Source organism: Ixodes scapularis, unplaced genomic scaffold (genome assembly GCF_016920785.2).
Source record: "Ixodes scapularis isolate PalLabHiFi unplaced genomic scaffold, ASM1692078v2 PGA_scaffold3__209_contigs__length_174095766, whole genome shotgun sequence".
Lineage (NCBI taxonomy): Eukaryota > Metazoa > Arthropoda > Arachnida > Ixodida > Ixodidae > Ixodes > Ixodes scapularis.
This window is the reverse complement of record NW_024609868.1, coordinates 39644573-39671915: the sequence shown is the minus strand read 5'-3', so window position 1 is coordinate 39671915 and position 27343 is coordinate 39644573. Positions and strand designations below refer to the sequence as shown.

Below are 27343 nucleotides of genomic sequence, written 5' to 3'. Positions count from 1 at the left end.
CCTACTACCAACAGTGTGTGTCGGCCAATCGTCCAATGATTAAATAAAAGTATAGCCTTAATGTTGTCATCTTACCTTCGTATTTGCTCCCAATGACATCCTCATCAAAGACTGTATCAGATGCAGAGTCACTCCCTTGCAGAAGTGAGTTGTGAATGGCACTTTCCAAGCTGTCTGGAATCTGTGTGGCTTCTGGAATTTTCTTTAAGCGTGGGTCCAGCTTGGCTGGGGATCCGGGGAGACCGACAGAAGGGTAGCTGTCGGTGCTGGATAGGGAGTAGGAATCGTAGCCCTGGTCTGCAAACACTCCCACGTTCATGTACTCGTGCTTGGAGAAATTGTTCACCGTGCGGCCAGGACTTCCACACGCCCTGCAATGAAAAGAATGCATTTGGCAATGTAGCATTTGCAAGCGTTATGAACATGTAACAAGAGGTTAGCTATCCTTTGTAAGTGCTAAAAAAATATTTGCTTATTTTAAATTAAATCTGATTAATGTTAAGGCTACAAATAAACGATCCCTAGTGTGCTTGCATGTGCACATTTTTTTTTATTAAAATGAGTCTCTGTGAAAAATAAAACGTAATTTGCCAGAAGTATATTTAGACGAGGGTGTCGAACCGAACCCGAATCGACAACCCGATCAAAACCATTATTTTTGGCCAAACCGGTACAAAACCCAAACCGAAATCGAACGCTTCATATTGAACCCGAACCGGAACGAAACCATAATTTGATGTGGCGGTTACCGGTTCAACAAAAGCGGTTCAGGGCCACTTTTGTCAATAATTGATCTTATTGAGAAAAGTTGCAGGCATATTTCTTTCTTAAATTGCCTAGACTAATCCTAGATACTGTCGGATATTTGTACCTTTTGTGTTTATTGCATATGAAATAAAAAATGCATCATCATCAAAAGCAGAGACACAAAGGGAGCGCGTGGTCAGCCAGCTTGCTCAGTTGCCGCATTTATTTTGGCATCTGGAGAGCTTCAACTTTTCTTTGTTTCTTGGATTGACCCTGGCAGCGCGGTAGCGGCGGCGGCGATTTCAAAGTTCCGCCGCTTGGCCGCTTAGCCGCAGCCCAGAAGCCCGCGAGAGATACAACGAAGTTGCTTCAGCGTAAAGAAAGGTGGCCTCTCGAGGTTAACCGCAGCGACAGTGCGTGCTCACGTGCCCGGTCATTGAAACATCGGTCAGACTGGCCGATGTATACACAACCACAGCTTAACGGGATTCGATAAGCTACCCCAACTCCGCACACGACGTACCAGTTTCTGCGTTTTACCTTTTATGTCACATTTTTTTCCTGTCGTTCCCCTGCCAGCCACTCTGGGCAAAGCTGCGACATCTTACCGGGCTTTGAAAACAGGTACCATGTCTAAAAAAACACGTGTGTGAAGAGCAAAAGAAAAAAAAAACATATATAGAAGGCAAACAACCCAGCTAGAGACCTTTTTACTGTTTACAAAATCACATCTCAGCGTGTGATCTTCACAGCCTAGCACGCGCACGTTCATTGCTTCGGAAAGCGAACAAAGCACTCGCTATACGCACAAACATAAAAGATGGCCCCGGCCACAAGCTCTCTTTCCCGAAATGACGCCCTCTTCTGGCAAATTTTGAAGTATTGCACAGCTGCGTGTGAAAAAGACACCATAAAAATGGAAAGCCGATCGCTTATATATAGTTCACTTAAGAAGAGTATTACACAAGTAATAGCCTGGCACGTCACTGTGCAGGGTTTTCAGATCTGCCTGAAAAGGGAGTGGTTTTGGGATAGGTCTATTGCAAGCATCTCTGCTCACAAAAGGCTGCAGGAATTGCTCGGTCAATATTCAAAGCTCGAGTTAGGAACCGGTTCGAACCGGTTCTCGCTTATTAAAACCGGTAACCGGAGTGATATTATTGTGCTACCCTAAACCGGAACCGAACCAGAACAAAATAGAATGCTACTGAACCCGAACCGAATCGAAATAATGACCGATCCAACACCCTGATTTAGACTGTTTTTTTTAGAAATAAAAATGTGGATTATTGAGCATATAAACTAGAGAAATACCACCATTCACTTAGTTTTCTGTGAATTTCATGAACTGCTAATGAATGTTAGACAAATAAATGATCTATATACTAATTTAATACTATAAGCAAACCATTAGCCTGTTACACATAGCAGTGAAGTTTTGTTAACATAAATTAAGTTAGAAAGTGGCACTGCAAAATTTGCAGGATGTAAAGTTCACAATAGACTATAATTTACTATATGACCCCGTATATTGTGCATCAAACTCTTGCTTATAATCCGATTTCAGAAAAAAAAATTTTTTTTTATACAATTAAGGGTGTGACAGTTATGAATGTAGTATCTTATGAAAATCAATGCATATCTAGACCTGAATGGGTCTAGATAGGATGTCAACAAGCCTTTCGGACATTAGACAGAAATGGGAGCCCTGCAGGATCCTCACCTCTTGGCTCCAGCAATGTAGTAGTAAGACCCATCCAGGGACGTACTGCTCGCAGAGCTGGCACTGTTCCGATCTCCGCTCCAATTTCCTGAGTCCCTCCGCCGGCACGCCCCATCAGGGCAGTCGGAACCTTTGTCTCTCATCTGAAGAGAGTTCTCGAAGGACTCCAAACTGCTGCTACTGTTCCGACTGCCTGGAACCACGGTTCCGTTGACGCCATTCAGAGACCGCTGTCTCTGCAGGCGCTGAAGGTTCAGCACGCTCTCCACAGCTTGTCGGCTGATGTACGTGTTGTTGAGCTCGGCCTCCAGGGCAGCTTCGGTGCTTCCTCGCCTAACCAACCGCCGCAGGGTGTCGGAAGGGCGCTTGAACTCTACGTCGGAGCTGTTGCTGCAAGATGGCTCGGACGGATGCTCCGACATGATGGACGTGTCCGAGTAGGTCCGCATTCTGGGCTTTGGGTACTGGTTCTGCGCCGAGTGAAGTTGAGGACCCATGCCGTTGTGCCGGGTGTCGTGCGCCGAACGTCCTCCCATGTTGATGCTCTTGTAGGCCTTCTTGCCATGCATGCCGCTGCCGCGCGTCCACTGAGAACTGTCGCCGACACCTCCCGAAGTGGCACACGGATGGAACGATTCGGTGTTCTGCGCAGACTGTTGGCCGTAGTGGTGCTTCTCATGGTGCACCTTCTTGGGTTCCGTCTGCTTCCCTGACAGATGGAAAAGAAGACAGTGTTGGAGAACAATGGGAATAATTTTCTGCTGTGGTTGGATGGCAAAGATCCCTTTCAAGATTGCTTATGAAGAGGTGTGCTTACTCTTGTGCTCCGTCATGTAGTGGATCACTGTAGTTGGGGCATTGGCCGTGCACACAGGTGATCCGCTTGGATTGGCATAGAGGAGGAGCAAAGGCTGGAAGTGTCCCCTGCGGCACTTGTCCACTACTTGCTGCCAGTGAGGGCCAATCTGCAAAGGCAGCAACATTGCAAAGACCTTTAAATATGCAATTATATAGCCTTGCATCTAACCCCTACTGTGTTGATACTCCCTCTTTTTGAGATCATTGTCTTGGTTTCCTTTTTTTGTATATATAAGCCATTCTGTATGTTCCCTGTCTCAAGTCATCCTGTCTCAAATCATTTTTACAAAATAATTTTCAATTCATTTAGGACAAAATTTTCAGCGCAAAGTTTGTTACAGTTAAGGTTTTAAGTAGCACTACAATCTTCATTTGTTATTGTGGTGAACACAAATATATTAATGAGTAATTGTATCTGGTATTTTATATTGTATAGTTTTATTAAATATAATTTCTTTTAGAATAATAAATTGAATAATTAAAAGGAAAGCTGGCATTCCAATTCAAACTCGATGTGAGGTAAAATATTGAGTTTCTTCCTACTTCCCCAACAATGAGGATAGCATAGAAAGAAAACAAAGGAGTGAGAAAGGGAAAAAATCTAAAAGATAAAGAAGTGCACGGTGTACATTGGCCTTCACGCCTCTCTTCTGTTCATTGCATTTCAAACATCTGCATGACTAATACTACTTTAAGTGCCAATAGAAAAGGGTTAAAGATTTTGTTACCACAAGGGATGCTGAAAACGTCAAGGAAGTGGAGGAGTTCGCTTACCTCTCTGACAGTGGCATCATCGAAGTAGATCCAGACGCAGAGTTTCGTGTGGAAGAAGAATGTGGAATAGTGTTTGCCGTAGTAGGTGACAATGCCAACGAGATGATGAGTCACTGAGGCCGCCCACCTATCAACCACTGTATGAAACATCTGAAAGAAATAATTTTATTTTAATATTGGAACCATTCATACAATACCGGCAATCCTACATCACCCTGTTCAACACTACTGGATCAATCGCCAAATCACCTCATTCATGTTGATGGTCATCCCGATGGTATCCAGAACATCTATGATGTGGTCTACGCTGGGTCTTTCAGAATCCCACACCAAGCCTAGGCTCACTGTAGAAAAACACACAACAAAATAGGGGTATGTATGAAACGATTCCAAAAACAAAGACAACACAATGATATGTAGGGCTTTCCTGGAAGGACTGGCTTACCTATGTCAGGGCTGTTCATGAGGGTCTTGCATATTTGTATCTTAGCACCACAAGAACTCTGGAACAACAATGGACAGAGAATCAGAGATGGGCTTCTAGGGGTTTCTTGTACCTCCTTGAGGTGCAGAAATATTTTCAACAAACAATTGTATAATTGCGATGAATAGAAAGTCTCTTACCGGACAGTCCCTGATGTCTCCCATGCCTCCAGCTCGTCTCAACAGCTCTCCGAAAGAAACTGGCTTCTGTTCCTTGCCATGGCTGATGGAGGCCTGCAGGCTGAAATTGTAGTAAATTGAATAGCTGCTCACACAAATCAATTCGAGTTGAACACTCAAGTTAGCATAATACATAGGTGCATTAGTGTATTGCTTATGCCTCACCATAGCGCTGACGCAGAGACATAGTGGACCATCTGAGTGAAAGGCAGTGGCTCCGAGGACGCCCCACAGACATGGCAGACTGTCTGAAAATTTGGTAAAGAAAAAATGCTGTAACAACGCTTATTTCTATCAATAATGATATTGATGGCATAATAAAGAGTTTATGCACAGATAAATAGAGAATGTCATAATTAATGCTGTTTACCTGCTCAACTAAAGTCATTGCAAACTTCTGGTGTGGTATGCAGTGGTTGACACTGCACATGTCCTCCACCTCTTGGCTCGCGATATGGAAGTGGATGCGCTGAAGGATGTTTTCCTGCATACACAGAAAAAGAGACAAATATTAAATCTCAAACTTGATCTCGTACCAATAACGCACACTAAAATTATCGACTTTCTTAAAAACCTTACCCCGAGGTATGCAAAGTTGGGCTTCAGCGCAATACACGCGTGCTCGTGTGTTCCGCCGTGAAGCCGAACTCCCGTAATGCTGTCTAGGCGTACTGGCTGATGTTCGTATGAATATTATTTACTAGGCAATTGCACTCATTATTAGTCTCTTCTTAAGTGAAACATCTTTTACAGCGAAGCCGTCTATAGCCTAGTTCACATGCAGCGGTTTTGGCCCTAGAGCGGCGCGATTTCTGCCGTCGCGGCGCTCTGGCCAGCACCAGCAATTCTGCGGCACGAGCGCCGCGACGGCAGAAATCGCGCCGCTTTAGGCCAAAATCGCTGCATGTGAAACACGCTTATGGCTAGGTTCCGGCAGATCGTCTCCGGGGTCAGACCAGGCGTAGACCAACAATTTTGTACAGTTAATGCTGCAGACGCCGGCGCCGCACGCGCGCGCCTTCGCCGTATAAAAGATTCGAAGTAAATAACGAAAATAAAGCGTTGACGAACGCGCGTGCAAGATGCCATTTCTTTTAGGCTTTTGCTTTAGAACAGTTGAGCGTGAAATACATGTGCGACGAAACCGTCCGATTCGACGTCCGATCGCTGCTTCGACTCGCCACAAACAACCTCCGAGACAATGGTTCCGATCGGCTCCGACCGGTTCCGTGACCAGTGCGTGTTGCCTGACTTCCTACGATCGCCCTTCCGCTGAATAGAGAATACTGTACGCCGCGACAACTTTTCTTGGTAATGCAGTGGAAGCTTGTACAGGCACTCGTTCCCTTTCCCATTTTTAGCGCTGAATAAAGCTGTGTGCGGGCTCTCCTCCTCCCCGGAAATGCCAAGAAAAGGAAGAGAGACTCGCAACCGGATCCTTGCTCATAGCGCGCTTCCCAAAACGTGACGTCCTCATGACGTTCCCGCTACAAAACGTGACGTCATTGGCTGCGACCATTTGACCACCGCAACCACCTCTGGACAGTCGCATTGCCTCTGGACGACCAAACAAGCCGCGTCCGACCGTCGCATTGCCTGATCAGACGTCGGATCGGACGGTTTCGTCGCACATGTGTTTCGCGCTTTAATGCTGCAGACGCCGGCGCCACACGCGCGCGCCTTCCCCACGCGCGGCGTCTCTCTCCCCCCTGACATATCACAATGCCGCGCGCTCTTCGGCGGCCACCTGTGCGGCGCACTAGAGTCTACGCCGTGACTGGCGTAGCCACGCTACAATGAAACGTCATTGTCTCTACCCACCAATCGTGTTAGTCCTTTGCCTGTGACGTAGAGATCGCACCACTGGCCTTATCACTTGAACTTCAGACTATAGAGCAGCGGGAGTACGAGGTGAAACCGCCGTTGTCGCTACTCCCAGCCCGACCTAGCAAATCCCACCAGAGCGCCAGCTTCGCTGGACTTCCCTCTTCACGGGGTGGAAGGGCTTTCAATTTGTCTTCTATTTATTTATTTTATACACCTTAGCTGCGAACATCTTGTCGATTTCAAGAAGAGAATTCACACTATTGTAAAAGGAATACCTTTCAAGACCTAATTATTCTGCAACGTCTCTCAGCTAGCCTTGACCATTTCTCACTTTTACATAAGATCCTCTAGCAGGTTTTGTTTTATATTATGTTTTATCGAAACCAATTAGGATTTTTGCGCGAAACACTAACAAATTGTATTATATGCGATACACATACAAGGCTATTTTAATCACAGTGTGTAATTCTATTCCCGGGGAAAGCAACAACAAGAATATTTCAGTGTCCATTTCTACTTCTAAAACCCCGGAATTTTATTGTAATTTATTTATTCGGTGATAAAGTGAGCCTTATAGTTCCATTACATTGCTGTCACACCTACTTGTCGAGCAAAAAAGAAAAAAAAAAAGACAACAAACAAAGTCTAAGCAGAAAAAAAAAAAGCGAGGAAGACTACGCGCAAGCAAAGCTTACAAAGCATTCAGCGGCATCATCCATGAAGCCCAATTGGAACCTCCTCTGGTCAAAGAACGTCTCTGCAAGCGCCCGCCGCAAGGCGTCCGGCGGGAGCGCAGATTCTTGGCTGTACTGGAACTGGGCGAAAAGCTCCTGCAAAAAAAAAAAAAAAAAAAAAGAGCAAGGTCTTATGGTTAGAAGGGTAGGGTTCACGGTTACCACACCTTAAAATCTAATAAAAGCTGCGTTCTTTATGGCGCACGACAATTTTCTTATTGCAGATGATTAGAGAATGTTGTTTACGAATATTCAACTTTCAATGGGTCACGTACCTTGAGCGCACAAAAAATGCAGGATTCGGCCATGCAGATGTGTCCACTCAGCTCTCGGAAACTTCTTCTGAAGATGTCCAGGTGCCATAACACCTGTCAAGGAAAAGAAGATGACTCTTTATCATTTGACTGATTATACGCGGGAAAATATTCTAGAAAATAGGTCAGGCAATCAAGGCAACAGAAGGTCAAGTGCTAAGCTTTGGCATGGTAAACTATGAAGAAAGAAAGAAAAAAAAAAATCGTAGATTGTGCCAAGACTGGGAAACTCGTTGGAAAGTCCATTTGAGTAGTTTTGCAGCAACTAAGGGTTTCTTTACTCCACGCTTTCCGAGGCGACGTAAGGAAGTATTCGTTTTATGCTGTGGCGGGCGTTTCTAAACTCTGGACAAAACGTGACAACAGCTCGGATACACCGCCATACGCGACCAGTTCTGTTTCCATTGTGAATTCTTCCCCGATTTACGGTAAGAGTTTGAGAAGAGACAAAAAAAAAAAAAAAGTCTTCGTTTCTCTTGCGTGGCGCCACAGACAAAAAGCCTCGTGTGTAGCAGTCACGACTTTGCATTTTGTCGGGAGGCAAACGACGTGTACGGTGTGTCCGTGGTCCGTTCCGTCCAGCGTGCGGCGAGAGAGAAGCAGCGTCTAGCGCGGGCGAGGCACGACTGCGGTCGCATTCGGCCCTTGCGTCTTCCAAGAATGATTCTCTCGCAGCATAAGAGTGAAGCAACTCGACAAGACTCATCATCCTAAACTCATCCCCTGGCCACCTGCAGTTTTCAGAGCCGCGGCTGGTTGTGGACAACGTAATCGTCGTTTCCAGATACAAAAGCTCCCACAATCGCAAGAAAAGAAAGGAAACATGAAATACAAATGGCGCGGCATCGTAGAGGACAGGTAAGACCACCAAAGATGCTATTCCCTGCAGGAGAGAGAGAGAGAGAAAAAGAGGGGGGAAGCAGTGAGCTGGGTTATTTGCCCAATGCGGCCGACTGGCACGTCTGCTGCGCGTTGATGTCTCAATCCAGGCGGCTTGAGCACAGGGGCAAGTGTAAGGGGGGGACATGAAACACACGCACATACAAAGCTGGCCGTAGGCAGCACAGTGGCCGGCGTTGTTTGTGTATCACATGTGCGTCGACCCAGCTACTACCACTGGCGGCGGCGTCGGTGGCGGCGATGGGGGAGGCAAGGGGAATACGTGAGGAAGGACCGCCGTGATGCCTGGGGGGCATCGGTGCGTCGTCTCTTGCGTGGCGCGTGCGTCTGTGCTGCCCGCCCCAATGGCCTCCGGGGGGAAGTTGTAATTATGGGGTCGGCCTTGCAGCCTCTGCAGGTCCTCTGCGGCGTCGCCGCTTAGTGGGCGAGGGCGGGACAGTGGGAGAGGACGCGCGCGGGGCACATCTTGGGTCTGGGGGGTGCAGGTTCCACAAGTGCAGCCAGCGCAGGTGGACATAAATTAAGGCACTGATTTTTATTGTTTTAATACATGTACTTGTTTTTAGCAGGGCGTGATGTTTTCGCTACTTGTGCATCAGAACTCCTTGCGCTGGAAATATTTTTTTTTTTTTTTTTTTTTACTTCGTGCAAGTGTTTTAGAGCTACGCGTTTGCTAGCGGGAGCTCGTGCCGTGAAGCATGGATGAGAGCACGCGCCCGCTGGGCCCGCTCTCGCGGCGCAGTCTACTAAAACTCTCTCGTGGCGAGCTCGAAGGGGGCGATGAAGAATGAGTAGCGCTTCTGTTTTCTCCTCGAGGCCGCCCTTACAACGTTTCCGCTGCCACCGCACGTGACTGAGTAAAGAAGAACACTCAAACGCCGGCAGCAGAGCCTCGAAAGATAGGTCGCGTTTGTGTTTCGCCCCTGAATTTCTCTCGCTCCGCGTTGAATGCAAGAACTTCGTGCACCCCGACTACCAAAGTTGCTCCGGAGGATCTTCGATCTCGTGTTTGTTGGTCCGTCGGTGCCGGTCCGTTTACCCGAACCGCCATTCGCAGGTAACGCGGCATCCGGCAGCGTGATCTCACCATCATCATCTTCTCTGAGAAGAAAACGTCCCGTTTTCTTTCTGGTTCGTAAGAAAAGTCCTTCCGCGCCATGTTCACGGGGCCACGCTCGAGAGCCGGATCCCGAAGTCGCATTCATCGGGCAACATATCGGAGGCGGCGTGTAAGGTAGACAGTGCCCTAGTCGCCTTCCTGGTACTGAAAGCACCACAAGGGCAGAAGGCAGGCTGGGGAGGCCCTCCTGGGACGCTGCAGGAGAGAAGGCGTCCTCTCCAGGGCGTCTCTCTCCAGCAGCTCCCGAACAAGAGACGCGCACTTTGTGAGACGGTCCCTCCTTGCGGTAACCCGTCGTGGGTCACCTGGAAGCCCCCCCTCGGGGTTCTCCTTGCAGTCCAGGAAGGGAGGGAGATTAGGGGAGACGATGGCGTCCCCTCCTCTGGGAGGAGGAAGCTCAGCCTCTGAGCACGCCGATGCACGAGGCGCGAGGAGGGGAACCTGTTTTCCTTCAATCTGCCTTCAATCGCTCTCTTTCCATCTTTCGTTCGCTACGGCGGGAGAAGAAAGCGGCCGCGCAGCACGGAACCGAGCGTCTTGGCCGCCATGTTTCTTCGGAGTCCCCGTGCCGTTGTCCAGATGCTACGCTGCCGCCGCCGCGGAGCCGGCCAAAACACCCACTTCTCGGGGGTGCAGAGGGACGATGCTGCTTCTCTCGCAAGCGAAGCATGGGGATTTTGTTTTCGTTATCTTTTGCTCCCTGTTTACTTCTTTTCATGTCAGTAACTGAAGTCATGTGGAGATCGGCCGCATTTTTCTCCCCCGCTTCTCCAAAAAGCGTAACACCTTGCCATACTAGGCTCGAGAAACTTTATTTGGCGCGCTCTGTTTCCTTGTCTCGTATGTGATCCCGAGGATGCATAAGATTTTAGTTAGTCAATTAAAATAAGTTGTGGAACCAACGAACGCAAACTCCGTGTATTAAACCGGTGATGCATCTGGATCGAAGCTCACGTTAAAGTTTTTCGAACACTCGTGAAGCATTTTGCGCAGGAAAAGAGCTCCTGATGAAATTAGCGTCCCTGCAGAGAAGCCCACCTGTCGAGAACCCGAAACGGACGACGCTGAAGACGAGTCCAAGTGTCTTCGGAGAAATCAGATATCGCGAAGGTCATCGCTTAAGTATTTGTATTGTCATTTTCCATGAAAAACCTTTATTTTTATTTTTATTTTATTTGTTGTGGCGATTGCAGATCGCCCGCACTTGATCGATGGAGTTATCTCCAACCTGCAGTTTCCTTGAAGCGGTTGCAGCGTACGAAGCACACTACCATTCGTTTGACAAGGCGATATCGATTAAGTGGAGAAGTACGCACAAGTTGAACATGTCGCATTTTGTTCGATTAGGCCGACAATATAATTTCAAGCTAAAAAAGAAAAAGGAAGAAAAAAACAAAAAAACTCTAGGTATAAAGAGGTGCGAAAGTGAACTTCCCAAAGCCTCAGAAAGAACTGGCCTCATATGTGCAGTCACGGACCGTCTGCTTTCTGACAACACGACGGCAGCGGGGATTGCTGCCCAGCGCTTGATTTAATTTGGGTTCATTCATGCTTGCAATTAAGACGTTTTGCTATTTTCTGTGAGCACTCTCCCTTTCAGTGCAGTCTATTCGCCTCTTTCACGCCTTCACTCCAACGCTGTAGTACCACTCAGTGGCAGATTATAAACAAAAATGTGTGTCGCTTTGGTTGTTTAAAATCCACGTTATTGTTGATGTTGGTTTTACAGGGATTATCGAATTTCTATATTTCCTTACTATACTTGGCTTGACATTAAAAGCGCATCGTTACGGCGGTCGTCTTTTTTGTGTACTTGATATCACAAGCTATACCAATCACTCGGAGGACAAAAAAAAAGTGCAGAAACACGGAGCATTTATTGCGCGAGAATGGTTTAGCCGGTAGGTTACAGTTCCTTGCGCGGGGGCGTCTGCCACGGGAGGAAAGTAAACGGGCAATGTCCCTAATCGACAAGAAGGGCCTTCGCTGCCGCTTCTCTAGAAAAAGAACTCACCGACCATAATGCGAATGTGATATTAAAACATAGTAATAAAACAAACGGCCACGCCGGGGGGCACACCTTATAGGAAACCACGCACGCGATCTTATCCCAACCTTATCTCGCCTCCTCACCGTTCCCTCGGTAGATTATGGGCGCCTCCGCATGGCCTGGTGTACCGGACCGATCGTCAACGTGAAAGATGAGGCTGTCCGTGTCAATTATTTATTTTTATTTTGTTAATTGAGTCGAGTGACCAGCGGGAGGCGAGCGTAGGATGTTCGGGCACGGGGCAGTCGCGTGGGGACGTCGCGTGGATGCAGCGTCCCACGACTTTAAAAGCGCTCCGTCCGTCGTACACACGAAGGTCGTCGCTTCAGAGAGAACGGACGACGGCCCCGCACGGGCGCTCTGATTTGTGGCATGGACCTCTCCTCCCTGAGGACGAAGGCCTTCTTCGGAGACTCGTGGGCTTCGCCACCGTCGCCGCTGTCGCTGATGACGAGCGTGGGACTCGCCCGAACAGCGCAGCGCGAAAAACTATCCACCCAGACATTTCAGGAGCCAATTATTGCGGATGCCAAACGAACTTGCGGTCTGCTTTTCCATGGAGGTAATTATCTGAAGGGAATCGGAAAACTCATCCGCTATTGCGTCCTTGGTTGCAGACTGTAAATGGGCAATTCTACCAGAGAGAGAGAGAGAGAGTATCGTGCCATGGTCTCATCTATCCTAGCTTACAGCGGTTCAGACCGTCATATGGAAGCAAGTTTATAGGCTCTCTGGGCTGTGCTCATGTCAAATGTGATGCTTCAGTGCTAAAAAAACGTCTACCGTTTTCCACGTACCTTCTTCGTAATTCGCACGTTATTATAGTGACGTTCCATATTCTACTTAGATGTAGTACTGCTATTGGTCAACAGAATTACTCGGCGCTTACAAGTCACCATAGTGTGGGACAACGAATAAACGAGCTAAGGTGAGATGAACATGGATTATATGAAACGGCCGATCCGTCATACGACGTGTCGAAGCGAATTTATGTGGAATCATGACCTCCGTGTTTCCAACCTTTCCAAAGCGTCGTATAGGACATGTCGGACGTTTTGTCGTGCGTATGTCTGACCCTCAAGGCAGACCGATCTAGGCAGGCAGCCACCAAAAGTGGGAACGTCACGAGAGAAACACACATTAAACAGCTACGGAGACGCGATCCAAAGAAGATGAGAGTTTTTCCGAAGCTTGGCCGTTCTCGAAGACAGCATCGGCGACAGGGCGAGACCCACCCTCGAAAACCGGGCTCGTGGGGCGCTTCATCTCCATTACACGGGCAGGGGACCATGGCACGCCGCGTCCCTCATGTGGGTCCGATCAGGGGTGGACCACACGCGCGCGCTCTGCTCCGCGCATGCAGACCGAGCGCGAGACTGGAGCCAAGAAAAGAGACCACACACGTCTCGGACAGATCGCCTCCGGGACAGATCGGGGACCGCCGGGCGGAGTCGGTCTTGAAATGTGCCTTACGTAACCTCGGACGGCGTCGCTGCAGTGAACCGAGAAGCGTTATTTGTTGCCCCGATCATTTAGCACGAGGCGGCTCAACTTGTCGGAGAAGTTGGGAGTATCGCGCCAGCAGGGGATGCTGACAAGCAACCGTGGTACGTCTCGTGAGCATTGCTGATCTCTCTTCACGTGTCCCGGCGGGAAATGAATTTCGGTATCGATGTGCACTGGGATCTACTTAGCAGAAACTGCACGCTCGGAGGCGTTGTATTTGTCGTGCGGAAGCTCACTAGACTGTTGCGAGCAAACTGAATACCGTTGCTGACATCACCAGTAATCTCTCTCGACCAATCCAAAACTAAGGTTTAGAAACCTATTGCCATTATTGCGCTCTGTGTATGAACGTGTGGTATTCTCTATCAGTTACCCCGTCACGAAGGACAGGTGAACTTGAAATTAGGTTTTTAAGAAAGCAATTATGCTCACAAAGGCATCGTCAAACTGTACCAAACCTCTTCTCAAAAAAAAAAAAAAAAATTGTAGCTTTTTTGTGATGGAGCGGACAGTGTTGAAGACCGATTCGCGGCGGACTGCTTTAGGAACCGACGAGATGGAAGAACTTCGCGACCACCCGCCAAGTGAACCGTTTCCGAAACACTTTCATCACCGGTCATGCCCTTTCTGCATTCGCGGAAAGGGCAGGTGTTACGCTTACGTGATTCACTCGTGAACCTTCATCGTCTGACTCACGTCTTTTCCCTTCGCCCTTCATTATTATTTCTTTTGTTTGTTCGCGTCTTCAGAATGAACTTTTCTTGGCTCGTACTCTTTCCCCGACGTCGCTCGCCGACGGTCACAACACCTGCGGTATACGACGTCGTATATACACGGCCGTACGCTTTTAGGCATACACACAGCGCGCATACGAGATAATGGACTCGCCTTCTCGGGAGTAATTGTCCTGCCGCTTCTTTTTTCTTTTTTTTTTTATTTGCGCTTCGTTTACTCTTTCTCTCCTGGAAAGAAAGACGATAAGAACAAATTCGTCTGCCGTGCTTCTGCGCAGAGAAGCACTGGTAACTGTCTTCGCACAAGGAACAGCTGCGCGTGCGTGCCCGCCGTGGGAAGTGTCGGAGACGTGGCTTCGCTCGCTCTTCCTTTCTTTCTTTAACCTTGGTGGCTGTTTTTCTTTCCCCGTATTATGTTTCCTTTTCTTTATCATTATTGTTAGTATGCTTTACTCTGGTGTCGTCTCCCCACCCTGTATCTCGGCGGCGTCCGTCGGGCCGATTTCTCCGCTATTCCTTTTTAAAGGGCTCGCTTCCTCGCGCTCGTTCAGTAGGCCCAGGCGATTTCCGGCCTTTTAAACTGGGGAGGAGGAGTTGTCTCGGATTGAAAGAGAGAAAAGAAGAAAAAAGAAAGTAGGACGGAGCTTCGAGGAGCTACCAAGACGGCAGGTGGGGGCATACGATGGAGAAAGACGGGGTCGAGGAGGGGACGAAGGCAAAAGACCGGGACATACGACCTTTTTTTTTTCGTCCGTTGCTTTATAATTGTTGTTTTTAATCTTAATTCTTTTTTTCTTTTATGAAGTGGTGTCAATGCGACAAAGGTTTTTGTCCCCCTTTTTTTTCCTCTCTTTTCTGGAATATTTTTGGTGTCATCAGACAGAAACACATAAGTAAAGATATCTCCATTGCCGAGCTGTGCATGCGCGTGCACTAAAATCTGCCCTAAAAAAAAAAAAAAAGGGAAAAAAAAATATTACTTTATATCGAGGCAGAAGGTTTACTGCGTTCCGAAATCTGAATCTGGAATGAAGCTACAATTAATTGTATGTGAAATCGACACAGTGAGGGGAAAACAAATAAAAAAAAATAGAGAGTAAGAACGACTATTTCCTTTCTCGACGTGAAATCGTCAAATAAAAATAGAGTGAAATGCCGCTGTCGTAAAGACGATTCTCAAACCATTCTCTCGCATTCAAATTCATCAACCTGGCGCTTTATGGCAGTCGGGAAACCAGCCAAATGCAGCAAGATCGAGATATGTGTCACGCTGTCCCTTTTTCAATGAAATTCGGAAACAGATATCACATATACTGTCATTGTGAAAGGGTGCACGCCGCATCGTCTGAGTCCCCGACAAGGGTTGACATCCTCCAACGCCATCTCACGTTGACGTTCCTCCGGCGCGAAGCGACGTCCTTGCCATCGGCAAAGACGGCAGGTGCGAGCGACAGCACCGATGCGCCAGGTATGCGCGTAGGCATCACTGATCGCCGCTCTTGGCACTTGCATGGGCTCTGAACTTACTTCTCTTGAGCGCCAACGATGCAACGAGATGGTATTAATTAAGCTGCCCCTGGCTTTCTCATCAATGAAGATTTCAGCACCCCCTTGACTGTACGATGCCAAGAATCCCAGCAGCTTTTGCCGGCGCTAAGTAAGTCCTTCCTGACACGTCTGACCGCTGGAAAGTGTTACGCCGGCATTCCGGGCTCCGCTGCCGCTGATGCTGCTGGATGCATTAACTGCGCGCAAGATGACGGCTTGTCTCGAAAGTTTCTTCATCGCCATTTTTTTCAGCCGTGCGGTTAACATCTTCTGTTAGACCTCGCGAGATGACGAAACAATAAAAAAAAATTATAAACAGCAAAAAAAAGAAAAAGTTGTACTAATACCTTGGTCAGACGAGCAAATTAAGTGCACTTCAACGGAGTGCACTTCGCCTTTAGTGTCATCTGTGTGGTGTGCCGCACGGCTTCTTCCTGAAGAACACACTCGCCTTCAGGTGAGTTTGCTTCTTCTTCTCAATCTTATTATCTTCTTGGCTCGTGATGATCAATGAGAATCATCCGATTGGCGTTAATATTGTAACTTAACGTAACACTCTCTTGAAACGTGTCGTTATTGAAAGTACTAAATACCTATTGCTGCTCCGTTGATACTTCTAATTTAGCATTTTTGAGTGTCTAATAGTACTTTATTCATCGTTATTGTCATCATTTCCTAATGACACTAGTCTATCCCGTGTGGCACCAGCATGGTAACGCTGGTGCAACGTATAGGCCTGCTGCGATGCTCAGGGGGCGCTGCGAAAAGGGACTTTGTTAGGACTTGTTTTGGGTAGTACAAACTTGCGTGACTCAAACTGCCACACATGTAGAAGCGTGCCTGCTCTGGCGCGGAACGCGAGATTAGGAGGAAAATATAAAGAAACGGCTAACATTCGAACGCCATCGAAGCATAGGTCAAAGCTAAGACGCTAAAAGCGTGAGTCCAGAAGCGCCGTATCACTAATCCCCCCCCCCCCCCCCATCCCCCCCCTCCCAAAAAAAAATAAATAAATAAACGCTGGGAGGTGAAATGTTTTGGCGTCAGCACCCACAGATAAGAGACACGTTCCCTAGCAATGGTGGCACGAAAATGGCACTTTCGATTGTCTTGCGGCGTTGAATCTAGCCGATTTCGGACGTCCAAAAACGTTTTACCGTTCGTAATTGCTAAAAAAAAAAGCTCAGTTAAGGTGTAATGAGTGGCGCGAGGCCCAATTAGGTCAGCTTGTGCTATCCAAAGTGAGGACGCCAGAGTTTGTCCAAAGCTGCAGCGCAGGAGGCCTATTATGATTGTAACTGCCGAAGCTTTGACACAAATATGAAAAATCTCAAGCTCTTTGGTAGTTCAACCTTGCTCACTCTGAGAATTGGATGCTGCGGACAGGCGTTTTGGTATTTTAATTCACCAAGAGAGTTTTATATATGCTCAGTGTAGGCGCTTTACTGTACCATGCTCGTAGAACAGCTTTCCACGTATCGAATTTTCCCGGAACGTTGCCTCATGACGACAGAACCGGAATGGAGCAGTTGACAACTTCTGCGTGCGAAAGCAACGCCCCGAAATTGCTACACGCACGAAGTGGGCACTATACTATGTGTCATTATTTGGACAGGTAACACCGCACGCGAAAACAGACAAACAAAAAATGCAGGAACTAAGCGTTTTATCCGAGCTCGTATGATTAATTACGTCCACTCATCCAGCCGCCACGGAATCGTTCGTTAATCCGACATCGCCAAGAGGTCCGACAGCGTATCGAATTTCCCGAAGAACGGACCCGGCCAGCCAGACGAAAATCAGGCGCCGCCAAGCAAGCGACAAACGAGGAAGCGAGAAAAAGGCAAACAGACAGTACGACAGAAGGCTCATTTAGAAATGTCGACATGCTTGGGGATGCATCTCTTCTATTATATATATATTTCTTCAAATTTAAAAATGATGACGGCGATGCTGCAGTGGTCGCTTGCTTCTCGTCCGCTGTATGCCTTTAATGTAAGCGTCATGCCGGGCTTAATTCCGACTAGAGAACGTAAACAACAACATAAAAAAAAAACGGCATTATAGGGGGGAAGGAAAAAAACTAAACGAAGATGGAAGGATTGCGCAAGGTGTGCGTCCCAGGTAGCCCTGTCGGGCTCATCTTCACTCAGGAGGATTTATGTGCGCTGACAACACGTCCCTGGTGCAACTTCTTTTGGTTCTTTTCTTTGGCGCCATTTGCGTTACTTTAGTGTTTTTTTCTTTTTGCGCCCCCCCCCCCCCCCCCCAACCACTTTTTTGTTTTGTTTTTGTCTGCTTTTTATTCGATTTGTTCGCCTCCCCGTTTGCACGTGCGAGTTTTGTTTTGGTTTGGTCTCCCGAGCGCGCGGGAAAAAAACAGGTTTCCTTCCGATAGGTTTCGACGGCGTCGTGGGCCCCGGAGGACTCTTCGGCGTTTTCCTGCAGCGTGATTGGTCGAGGAGTAACTCGAAGAGAGAGAGAGAGAGGGGCACCTTTTGGCGCGCGCGGGAAGACGTTGACTTTGTTGTTGTAGTTGTCTTTCATTTGGCGCGGTAGGGGAGTCGAGAGGCTGGACGAGAGTTCCAAAAGTTAGAGTTTTCTGCCGCACATCGGCAGTGTGTACAAGACGCTCACTGAACCCGAGTTGTGATTCGGGGTGACGTGCTTACCCACACAAATGGGGAAGGAGATTATTCGCGGCTAATCTGATGACATCATGAATTGCCGGTTTGAGATAAAGTTGAGGGAGTGCCTGGTGGTGAAGGGATTGTTGATATGCAAGTCATCGGCCGTACAGATGTTTAAAAAACCTGTCCCCAAATCTAATTTCGTCTTTTTTTCTTTTTTTTGTGCCCGTGAGCGTACAATTTCAAACTACATCACCAAAAAGCACCGCTATTACGTCGACCGAATGCCCCAGTGAATTAAAATTGAGAAAAACGATACATACGAAGATTATTGCCTAATAAAGAGCAGCAGTTGATCCCCAGGAAGTGAACTGACATAAACACAGCAAAATTGCAAGGACCAAGAAGACACGCGTGACCTCATAAGCGTCCATGTGGTAATAAAAATATAACGGCAAATGAACCCATCCCAACCCCGCGTGTATGTTCTCCCGGCATTGCACTGAAGCCGTGGAACGAAGTGTGGACATTTTGACTCGACTTGTTCACGAACACTAAGCGAGCAAAGCAAGACGGTACATTTTGGGGTTTCGACGTTCCCTTGAGACACGCTTCGGAGTAATAAATCGGCGTTTATTGTTCTAACATAAAATCGGCTTTTTTTTTTTTTTTTTTGTGTGTGTGTGTGTGTGTGTGTGTGTGTGTGTGTGTGTGTGTTTACGTCATAGTCTATACAGGCAAAACACCAGCAAATAAAATCGAAAAAAAGGAACGTAAATATAGGGCGGCGGCGTGAATATAAGACGAAATTATATTTGTATGGCTCTAGCCTTTCTGATTACACCATCCTCGGAAAAGCAGCATTACAACTAAAAAAAGAAGTAATAATAATAATAATAAATACCGAATTACTGACAAGATTCTCGATGCACATACTTTTCACTGTTTCATAAAAACAAAAATACTGTGTATGGATTTATTGCAGCTTTGCGGTTGAATACCAAAATCCAGGAAAGCCATAGTTAAGGTACAACGTGGGTAAGCAAACACATGACATTCAGAATACTCTAATGTCGTTTGCAAGGTGGGAATTCCCCCTCTTTGAAGTCGTTATACTAGCTTAAAGGCCGGTTCACACTCTTGCCAGTGCTTACGACCGAGTGCCTTAAAACCACTTGTGATCTCTTATGACGAGAGTAGAGTTCCTGTATAGGCTCCCTACGGGAGCCAGAGTTGCGCATTTGTTTTCCCCGCGCCGCCACGCCGCTATTCGCCGAGATCCATCACGTGAGGAGCAAAGCATCCGTTGGCGTGCAAGAAAGCCACCTTTACGGTCGCTCCGCCGACGTTTCTCTTGCCCCGGCGTATGTTTCCCTGCTTTCCGCCTCCTTTTCCTCCTCTCCTGTTTTCCATGCGCGGCGGCGCGCGCGGCGCCGCTATTCGCCAAATTTAGTCACGTGAGGAGCAAAGCAACCAGCTCGTGCGGGAAAGCCGGCGCTACGGCCAAGCGCCGAGGCTGAATGCGCAACTCTGCTACCGTAGGTAGCTATACAGGAACTCTAGACGAGAGGACACACTGGCGCCGTCTATCTGAAAACCGTGCGCACCGGGTATTTTTTTTTTTCGTTTTTTTTTTTGCTCGGAAAAACAAAACAAAAAAGCTTTTGTCATTACGACGTTTTCTTATAAATAATACGGCAATTATCTCGCAAATACAGCCAAACCTGCGCTCTAGTGTATGGCATCCGAGATCCCGAAGCGCGCGCCATGTCTAGTGATTGGCCACTAGACATGGGAGGCCATGTCTACTGATATCCAGTTCCAAGGTCACCTGATAGGTGGCGCCAGCGAGCGTGTACCCTCGTCAAAAGGGATCACCGGATCTCTGTCGTAAGCAAACACAAGTGTGCGAACCAGCCTTAAGGGAAGAGTTTGAGAAAGTTGTGTAGTTCTTAAAGCTGTCAACGAGGTGCGTATGGTGGCACATTGGAGACGGCGGACCACCACTGTATATGCGGGAGAGAGGAAGGTTGATCGACGAACCTGGACGGCGCTGTTGAGGAAGCAGTTGTTCTGGCCGGGCATGTTGAGCAGGCCCTTGGTGCGCGTGATGGACATGGTGCAGCGGGGCACCATCATCATGTTGTGCGCCACGCTGGCCGCGCTGGCGTTGGGCGCGGCCTTGGCCGGCGACGGCGCTGGGGACATGGCGGAGCTCCTCAGGCCCGCGGGGCCTCAGCGGCCGACTTCCGTAAGATCAGGGGTCCTGCACAGCCGAAAAATAAGAAAAATGAAGACATTACCCCAGCGTTAGACACACTGATCCAGCGGCTTATTGCCTAATCGAAAAATGCTGAGTCACTGGACTGTGGGCGCATGCGCAGTGCCCGATATGAGCGGAAGAGATCTCCCGCGCACGGTAGGGAGGCGTTCCACGACCCAGTAGACAAAAATGGTAGTTCGCAGGAAACAATTATGAAATAGTCCATAAAGAACAAGAAAGAAAGTAAACGGTTCCCCAAGAAGAAAAAAAATATTCTAGTCGGGTAAACAACGAGGAACGGATCCTCACGGAGTATGGGTTACAACTGGATGTGTGCTCCGCTCAGCGCTGCACTGATGGGCGGTGGACGCTACGGGCTTGCTGGGCCAGTCAACCGTCGGCTTTTCACACCACGTGACCAAGCTCTCTGTGCGTACTTACGCGCAGGGAGTCGGGTCAGGCGACGAAAGGCGAGCGATTGATCAGTCCTGCAGAGCACGCGTCTTCCACTTCCATCCTGCCCCAAAGTCGGTTGATCACGCAGTTAGAAAGTACGCCACTCTGTGATCTAGTTTCTAGTTTGAAAGACGCGAAAATCCGCACCGATGGTTTCTTCGACATCAGCCCGTCATCGGCAAAAACACGTCGACCGTATGAACCAAGTGCGCGCCGCAAACTGACGTAAACGCGCCTTGTTTGATCCGTTCTACCACTAAATACGACTGACGTCATGCCGTAAAGGCTGTGCGTCGAACAAAGGCGGGAACCCAGCAAAACACCGCGCCAACCGACGAAACCGTTCCGAGACCGTTGGCTTACACAGGTGAGTCCGGTGCTCGTAACTCAAGCCGATGTATGACGCCGCGGGGACGATATACCGACAGCGCGTCGGCTGACGAACGACTCGGAAGCCGATGCCCGCATAGAGGTGTCAGCGCGGGGTTCGCGCGCGGCATAGCTCACCGCGCGTCGTTTTCGCGGCAGCGGCAGCGGCGGTGGGGCGATACGCTGCCGCACGCCGTCAAACACGATCGGTGTCGGTTTCGCTTTTCGAAGAGACGGACGCAGGAGCGTGGACGTCGGATATGCCGCCGGCATCGTTTAGTGACGGCGCGGTGAAAACAATGGGCGACGCTGGAAACGGCATTCCACGCATGCTCGCGCAAGCGACGCTTCCGCCGATTGGTTTGGCATCGGATGTGGCGAGGTTGACGAGTGTCCCGATGGCTCCCTGGTGAACTGACGTTCGGAAGTGAGTTTCTAAACACCGGCAACCCTATAAATAAAGGTGCACGAATGGCAGGTGCGGAGATAGCAGGCATGCTATATTGGTTGTGCCTTGGCGGAAGAACCGAGGTTGGTATATTTATTATACACGATCACGCTGACAACATAACTGCTATCGACGGCGTGTTATTTGCTGGGTCTCCCCTATCAGCACGGACATCGGGTGTCAATTGCGTTTAGCTGCAGGTGCATGTGAGCGCGAAGGTTGTGAGATGTACATGCCCGTTGATCGTCGTTGCTCGCTTCATCACATTTCGCGTTTGTTACCTGTGCGATGCTTAAACATGGTTCGAACATGATTGACGCGTGTCGGCAGAAAATCAGTCATCAGTCACACAGCTCGTACATGACACAAAAAGACAGTCTTCAAGTGCCAGTCACCGCAATATCCGTGATTCAAATGCCGCGTGCCAAGTTTCCTCCTTGAACGCGTTGCCGTACGGCATTCGAAGCAGGAATCTCGCAGTGTGAACCTGGCTTTCGAGTAGAGGCACCGGGCGCTATATTTAATACTCTTCCAAAGGCATTTTTGAAACCGTACACACGAAACGGGCACAACGGGCAATTTGGTAGCTGATCGAGGCGCCACCACTACTAGAACACCAGTGCCAAGGCAGCCAACTGGCCAAGCTATGCACTCTAACTTTATACGATAATGAGATCGCGTTTGGAGGTACTCCATCTCCCAGAAATGGAGCTGCCGGTAAAGGAAACTCCCGTCTAGTCAAGCCCCACACCTGAAAAAAAAATAAAATAAAATAAAATAAAGTAAAGCAAATATATATACATCTATATTAAATGTACCGTGGTCCGAACAAAATGCAGTACCGTCCCCCCTCCTGCGTTTTTTCTGCAAGACAAATCGGCGCAGAATTAGATGTGCACGTGAATGCTTAGCACGCTCTTTGCCCATTGGTATTCGGCCGCACACACTAAAGCCGCGCTCAAATTTTAAATATACATATCGTACAAAAGCTGTCTGTAGACATGTATGAAACAAACGTACTTCGAAGTTCGCAGATAATTTTGCCATTGTTTCTGCAGCGAACATCGTCTCTCTTGTACGATGTATTTGCAGTGTGAACGTGGTTTCATGCTCGGTTCGGACCGGGAAGGTAGAAACCGCATCAAGAAAAGTCTATCAACTTTCTCCGCGAGGCCCGGCCGACGCAGGCGGGCGTCGCCTGTCCCCTATCTGGGCGGCCGTTGGCCGGAGAGAGGGCCGACCGGCGGGTCACCCACCGCCGCTGTGCACGGCTGCTGCCTGTCGGTGTGCGGCAGGTAGGAAGGAGCGCGCCAAATGCAGAGCGGGCGCGTGCCGCGCGAGCCCGGCCAAGTTTACTACGAGTTCGCGCGCGCCCGCACTTTGCGCTGCCGGACCGGTTTCCGGAGCGGTGAGTCGTGCGCAACGGCGAGAAGTTTCGGATGCAAGTGTTTTTGTGTTTGTTTTTCTTGGTTCCCATTTACGTTCACTCGTATACTCCAGCTTTAATTATGCTGCTAACTAACCAGACGATCCGTTGAAAGAGAAAGAGAGACTGCGAAAGGAAAGATAGTGTTGTGTAAGTTTTCGCGAAATTTTGCTGCTGATACAAATCACACGGGGGCCCCGGTCTCGTCAAACGCGGAGTTGGAGCCGGAAATTCGTGGAGAGCGCATTGTGGACTTGGGCGACAAAGGCGTGGCGACGCCGACGCGACAGTCCAGTTGGCAAGCTCCGGAAACCTGGGTCCCAACTTCGTGTTCGACCAGTCTAGGGCTCCACGTGTGGGAAAGCAAAGATGAGGACTCTAGAGCTTGCATCACTAGACCCCCCCCTTCCCTTCTTTTTTTTTTTTTAAGTTAGAAAAGAGTTAATTATGACTGGGCAGAAAAGGAAGGAAAAAAAGTGAACCGGTGCATGTGATTGGTCGAAGTCCAGCTCGATCACATAGCATCCCATTCATGAAGATATAACTGATGCCATCAACGTCATTCAGCTTGCCTCAGACGCTCTCGGGTGGCCCAGATCTGCGCGTTGACCTGCTTTCTGAACTCTGCGCGGCAGAGTCAAGTTCTGCCAAGGCTTCGAGGCAGCGCCAAAGCCTCGCCTCTTCACTCGCTCCAAACCTGAGAAAAATCAGAGCGTAGTTTGCCTTTCAACCTCAAAGACAACGCCAGCGCGCCTCACAGCGTCTCACCACGACTCACCACGAGCGCGGTAAAAGTCAAGACGGACGCGTCTGACACTTTGCGACGACTTTGGTCGAGTTTCGGCGTGTTTTCCACTTGGAGTGAGACGGGGGTCCACCAACGATGACGTTATGCGCAGGCCTTGTCTTCTAGGTGGTGTAGACCTGCGATATGTCAGCGGCGCGGCGAGGGCGCCCTTCGTTCCGCCGTCTTGCATAGCCCCACTATAGTTCACAAGTTTCGAGAGGCGCCCCTGGCGAGCAGAATCGAATATTCTTATGTCGCGTTTATGCGCTGCGTCGCGTGGCGTCCTTTCAAACGTTCAGTTCAGGCTCTGTTATACTCCGACATTGGGGATTGTAGTCGACCGTTTCCGCAGCCCGCTAAGCACCCGGATAGCGCTCCGTTATCCGCCACAAGACCTTGAACTATGCAGACAAGGCTGGCGGCGCGCATGCGCAGCTGCGGCGTTTTGCTCACGGATACCGTACCGGAGGAGAAGAAACGGTCTACTACAATGCCCTATTGAGCACATCGAACGCGGCGTAGCGCAGAACGCGCGCGTTTCATTGACCAGCGAGCGGAAACTTGATATCTGCGACCAATCAGTATCTGAGTGATCTGCGCTACTCCGCGTTTGCTACGCCCGACGTCGGAGTATAACCGTCTTTCGTGTCCCATGATTGGACATGGAGGGACGCTAACAGAAAAAAAGCTGGTTTACGCCCGTACATCGTACATGACGGGACGCCGAGACGCCGCTTCACGTCAACATTAAATCAGCACCTGACTTTTGGCCGCGTCTCTTGGACGCTACGGTATACCCCCTGGCCGAGAGCCACGCTTCTCTCGAGGGTCCACTGACTCGCTCCAGACACTGCATCCTTCCCCGAGCGAGGTAGCAGCTGGACACGAACCAGTGGTTCCGCGGGGAGCCCGAAGATCGGAGTCGCGCGCGGCGTCGTAGCCGAAAAAAGACGGAGGAGATACACTCGAGTGCCGCGTCCCACGGATCGGTGAACGGACGCAGCGTGTGGTGGGTGACTCACTGGCCGACTGTAGCGGGCAACCGTCCGTCGTCGGTGCGCTCGGCTGACCACCGAGGAGGGTTCTTTCCGACTGCGCTCAGGTGCGCGTCGCTGTCGAGGTGTGTTTGCATGGAGAAACGAGCTTGGCGTTCGCCCTTCGAAAATAATTAAGGCCGCACTTTCTCCCGACGTCCGCTGATATACGGAGATGCCGTCACTGGACGCGACTGTTCATTCAAAAGAACGACAACGCTGCCTCGCGTCCACTCTTGATGCACGGAAATCCTAAAGCCGCAGAGACACTGTTAATTACAAAAGGACTGTCTAAGGCATTCCCTGTATGACGGTCCTCTGTGAGGCAGACATTGTTCATACAAGAACTGTATGCGGACATGTTCGTATGAAGCAAACAGGTTGCGGAGATGCTTGAAACCTGTCCGCAGATAAATTCTGTCATCACGCCGGCAGACCGTGTCTTTTGTATAAATATGAGCAGTCTTTCTCTGATCTCGAGTCTGACATGGGAAGAATCGAATGAATAAATCGAAGAAGTGTATTTAATGTCACGTGGTCAAAAAAGGCGCGTGACAACAGGGGCTAGGACAGGAAGCTGCTCCACAGCAACTTCATGAAGGTCCCTCCAGCTAAAGAAAATACTAATGAGAGAACACCTTATTTTATTTTTGTTCGTAACCGGTCATTTTTGAATGATTTGTAATGTGATAACTCGTTATAAATTATATCAAAAATATTACATTCATTCATCACCCTTTCAGCGTCATACGTTAATATAGGTATGCTCCGAGACAGGAAAAATACCAGGGTCCTTCATCTTCCAGTATTCGACCAGCGAATATTAAAGAATAGTAAAAAGCATACAAGTAAGAGAGGAGAAGGAGAGCGTCGTTGCAAAGGAGGGGTCTTTGTCTTGAAACCGAATACCCGATTTCAATCATTCGGGTTTGCCAACCGAACATGTTACACGTTGTTGATCAGTCTGATATTAACCGCCGCTACAAATCACCGCTCGCTCTCTCTGGCTACGGCTCCAGTCGGAAGCATACGCCGTCGATCCAGTCGATCTACGTCAGAGGGAAAGAGGTGCAGGCCTTGTCTCCCTTAGGTGGTACTGGTCCAAGCCGAGGACCGATCAGGGCGGGAAACGCGGGCAGGTGGTTTTCCAGCGTCGCCATCGACGGACGCCGTTGTTCCACGTGCTGGCGAATATGCGCTGTCGCCGACTTGACAGACTGTTCGTTACGCCACCGAAACCAGCCGGGGACTGACGTGGGAAAGCGCCCCCGCCGAGGTTCGCAGTCGTAAAAGGACGTGCACACACACTTTCGCCAAATCGTCGGCCCAAGTTTTCGACTCCGTTCTGCCGCACAGTGATCCTTTTTGGGATCATATTTTCTTTTTTGGACGCGCTTCTTGAGCTGTCCCGAGAGTCCTTCGATTATTCTTTGGCTCATTAATCATAACGGAATTGCGTGTTTGCTTTCACGAATCACGAAGTAGTGACATACACGACCGCACGCGGGTATATGATGCTCACCCAGATCGAAACGGGCAAAGGTAGGCATTGAACCCAGGATCCTGGTTTCTGCAGAGCGAGCTTGATAACCATTCCGCGCTCGTTGAGTTGCGAGAATCTCTGGTCATCTCGGTTAAATCTAATCTAAAATCGCTATTAAACAAAACAAAAATCACACGTTATAGATTGTTTAGAATTTGTCTGCAAAACAAAATGCCCGTCAATTACGTTACAATGTGGTGTGCGTCGCAAATTTAGGATTTCTGTCTGGACTGCACTGAAGTTAGTAATCTGGTTTTGCTCGTTGACCTCCACTTTTGTGTAAGAACAATAGCGTTTTCTCTGCCGCAGCCTCGAACGATACAGTTGTCGATTTTCCGTTCCCGCGAGAGAGAAAAGAAAGAGTAAGCCTGGTACTGGTCCCCACGGTCGATTTCACGCGCATGAAACCCTGTTTAGAAGGACCTCGTAAGGAAATGGCGCGTTCCGCCTTGAAAACGCACAAAGAAAAAACGACTACCACGGTAATTTAACGATAAAAGGAGGCGGAGGAAACTATACTTTGCCTCGGGTCCATTGTGAAACCCTTCCCGGACTGTCCACGCCGGACACAACGGTCCTTTCTCGTCTCGTCCGCTCCCATGCGACCGCTACACCAGGTGCCGGAACGACCTGCTGCCGCAAGCTCACGAATTCTCTCGCGCAACGAGGGCCAGCGCAATACCACCTATAAGAAGCGAAGGCCTGCACCTTTTCCCACAAAACGTCATCACTAGTGGGGTTCCCGCTACACCGCCTTGCTTGCGTCGGCATCGTCATGGCAGCTTCTCACAACCAGCGCGACGCTGGCACGCGGCGACGCCAAGACGAACGCGTTTGCCGTTTGCAGCGTCGAGCTCTAGCGTGTTTGCCGCTTGGGACGGATCGTGGA

General features: G+C 49.1%; 1 protein-coding gene across 1 annotated transcript in view; it reads right to left on the bottom strand.

Moving 5' to 3' along the window:
* The window catches only part of LOC8031650, an 83938-nt gene that overhangs the window by 5703 nt on the left and 50892 nt on the right, over nucleotides 1-27343 (bottom strand). The window contains exons 2-13 of the mRNA XM_029975285.4: nucleotides 20172-20394; nucleotides 7602-7694; nucleotides 7288-7422; nucleotides 5136-5249; nucleotides 4931-5013; nucleotides 4727-4826; nucleotides 4548-4605; nucleotides 4352-4446; nucleotides 4103-4252; nucleotides 3288-3435; nucleotides 2471-3179; nucleotides 76-371 (exon numbers count right to left, since the gene is read on the bottom strand). Coding sequence (XP_029831145.2) covers nucleotides 76-371; nucleotides 2471-3179; nucleotides 3288-3435; nucleotides 4103-4252; nucleotides 4352-4446; nucleotides 4548-4605; nucleotides 4727-4826; nucleotides 4931-5013; nucleotides 5136-5249; nucleotides 7288-7422; nucleotides 7602-7694; nucleotides 20172-20336 — 2146 coding nt within the window. The 5' untranslated portion in view covers nucleotides 20337-20394. The remainder of the gene's footprint in view (nucleotides 1-75; nucleotides 372-2470; nucleotides 3180-3287; nucleotides 3436-4102; nucleotides 4253-4351; nucleotides 4447-4547; nucleotides 4606-4726; nucleotides 4827-4930; nucleotides 5014-5135; nucleotides 5250-7287; nucleotides 7423-7601; nucleotides 7695-20171; nucleotides 20395-27343) is intronic.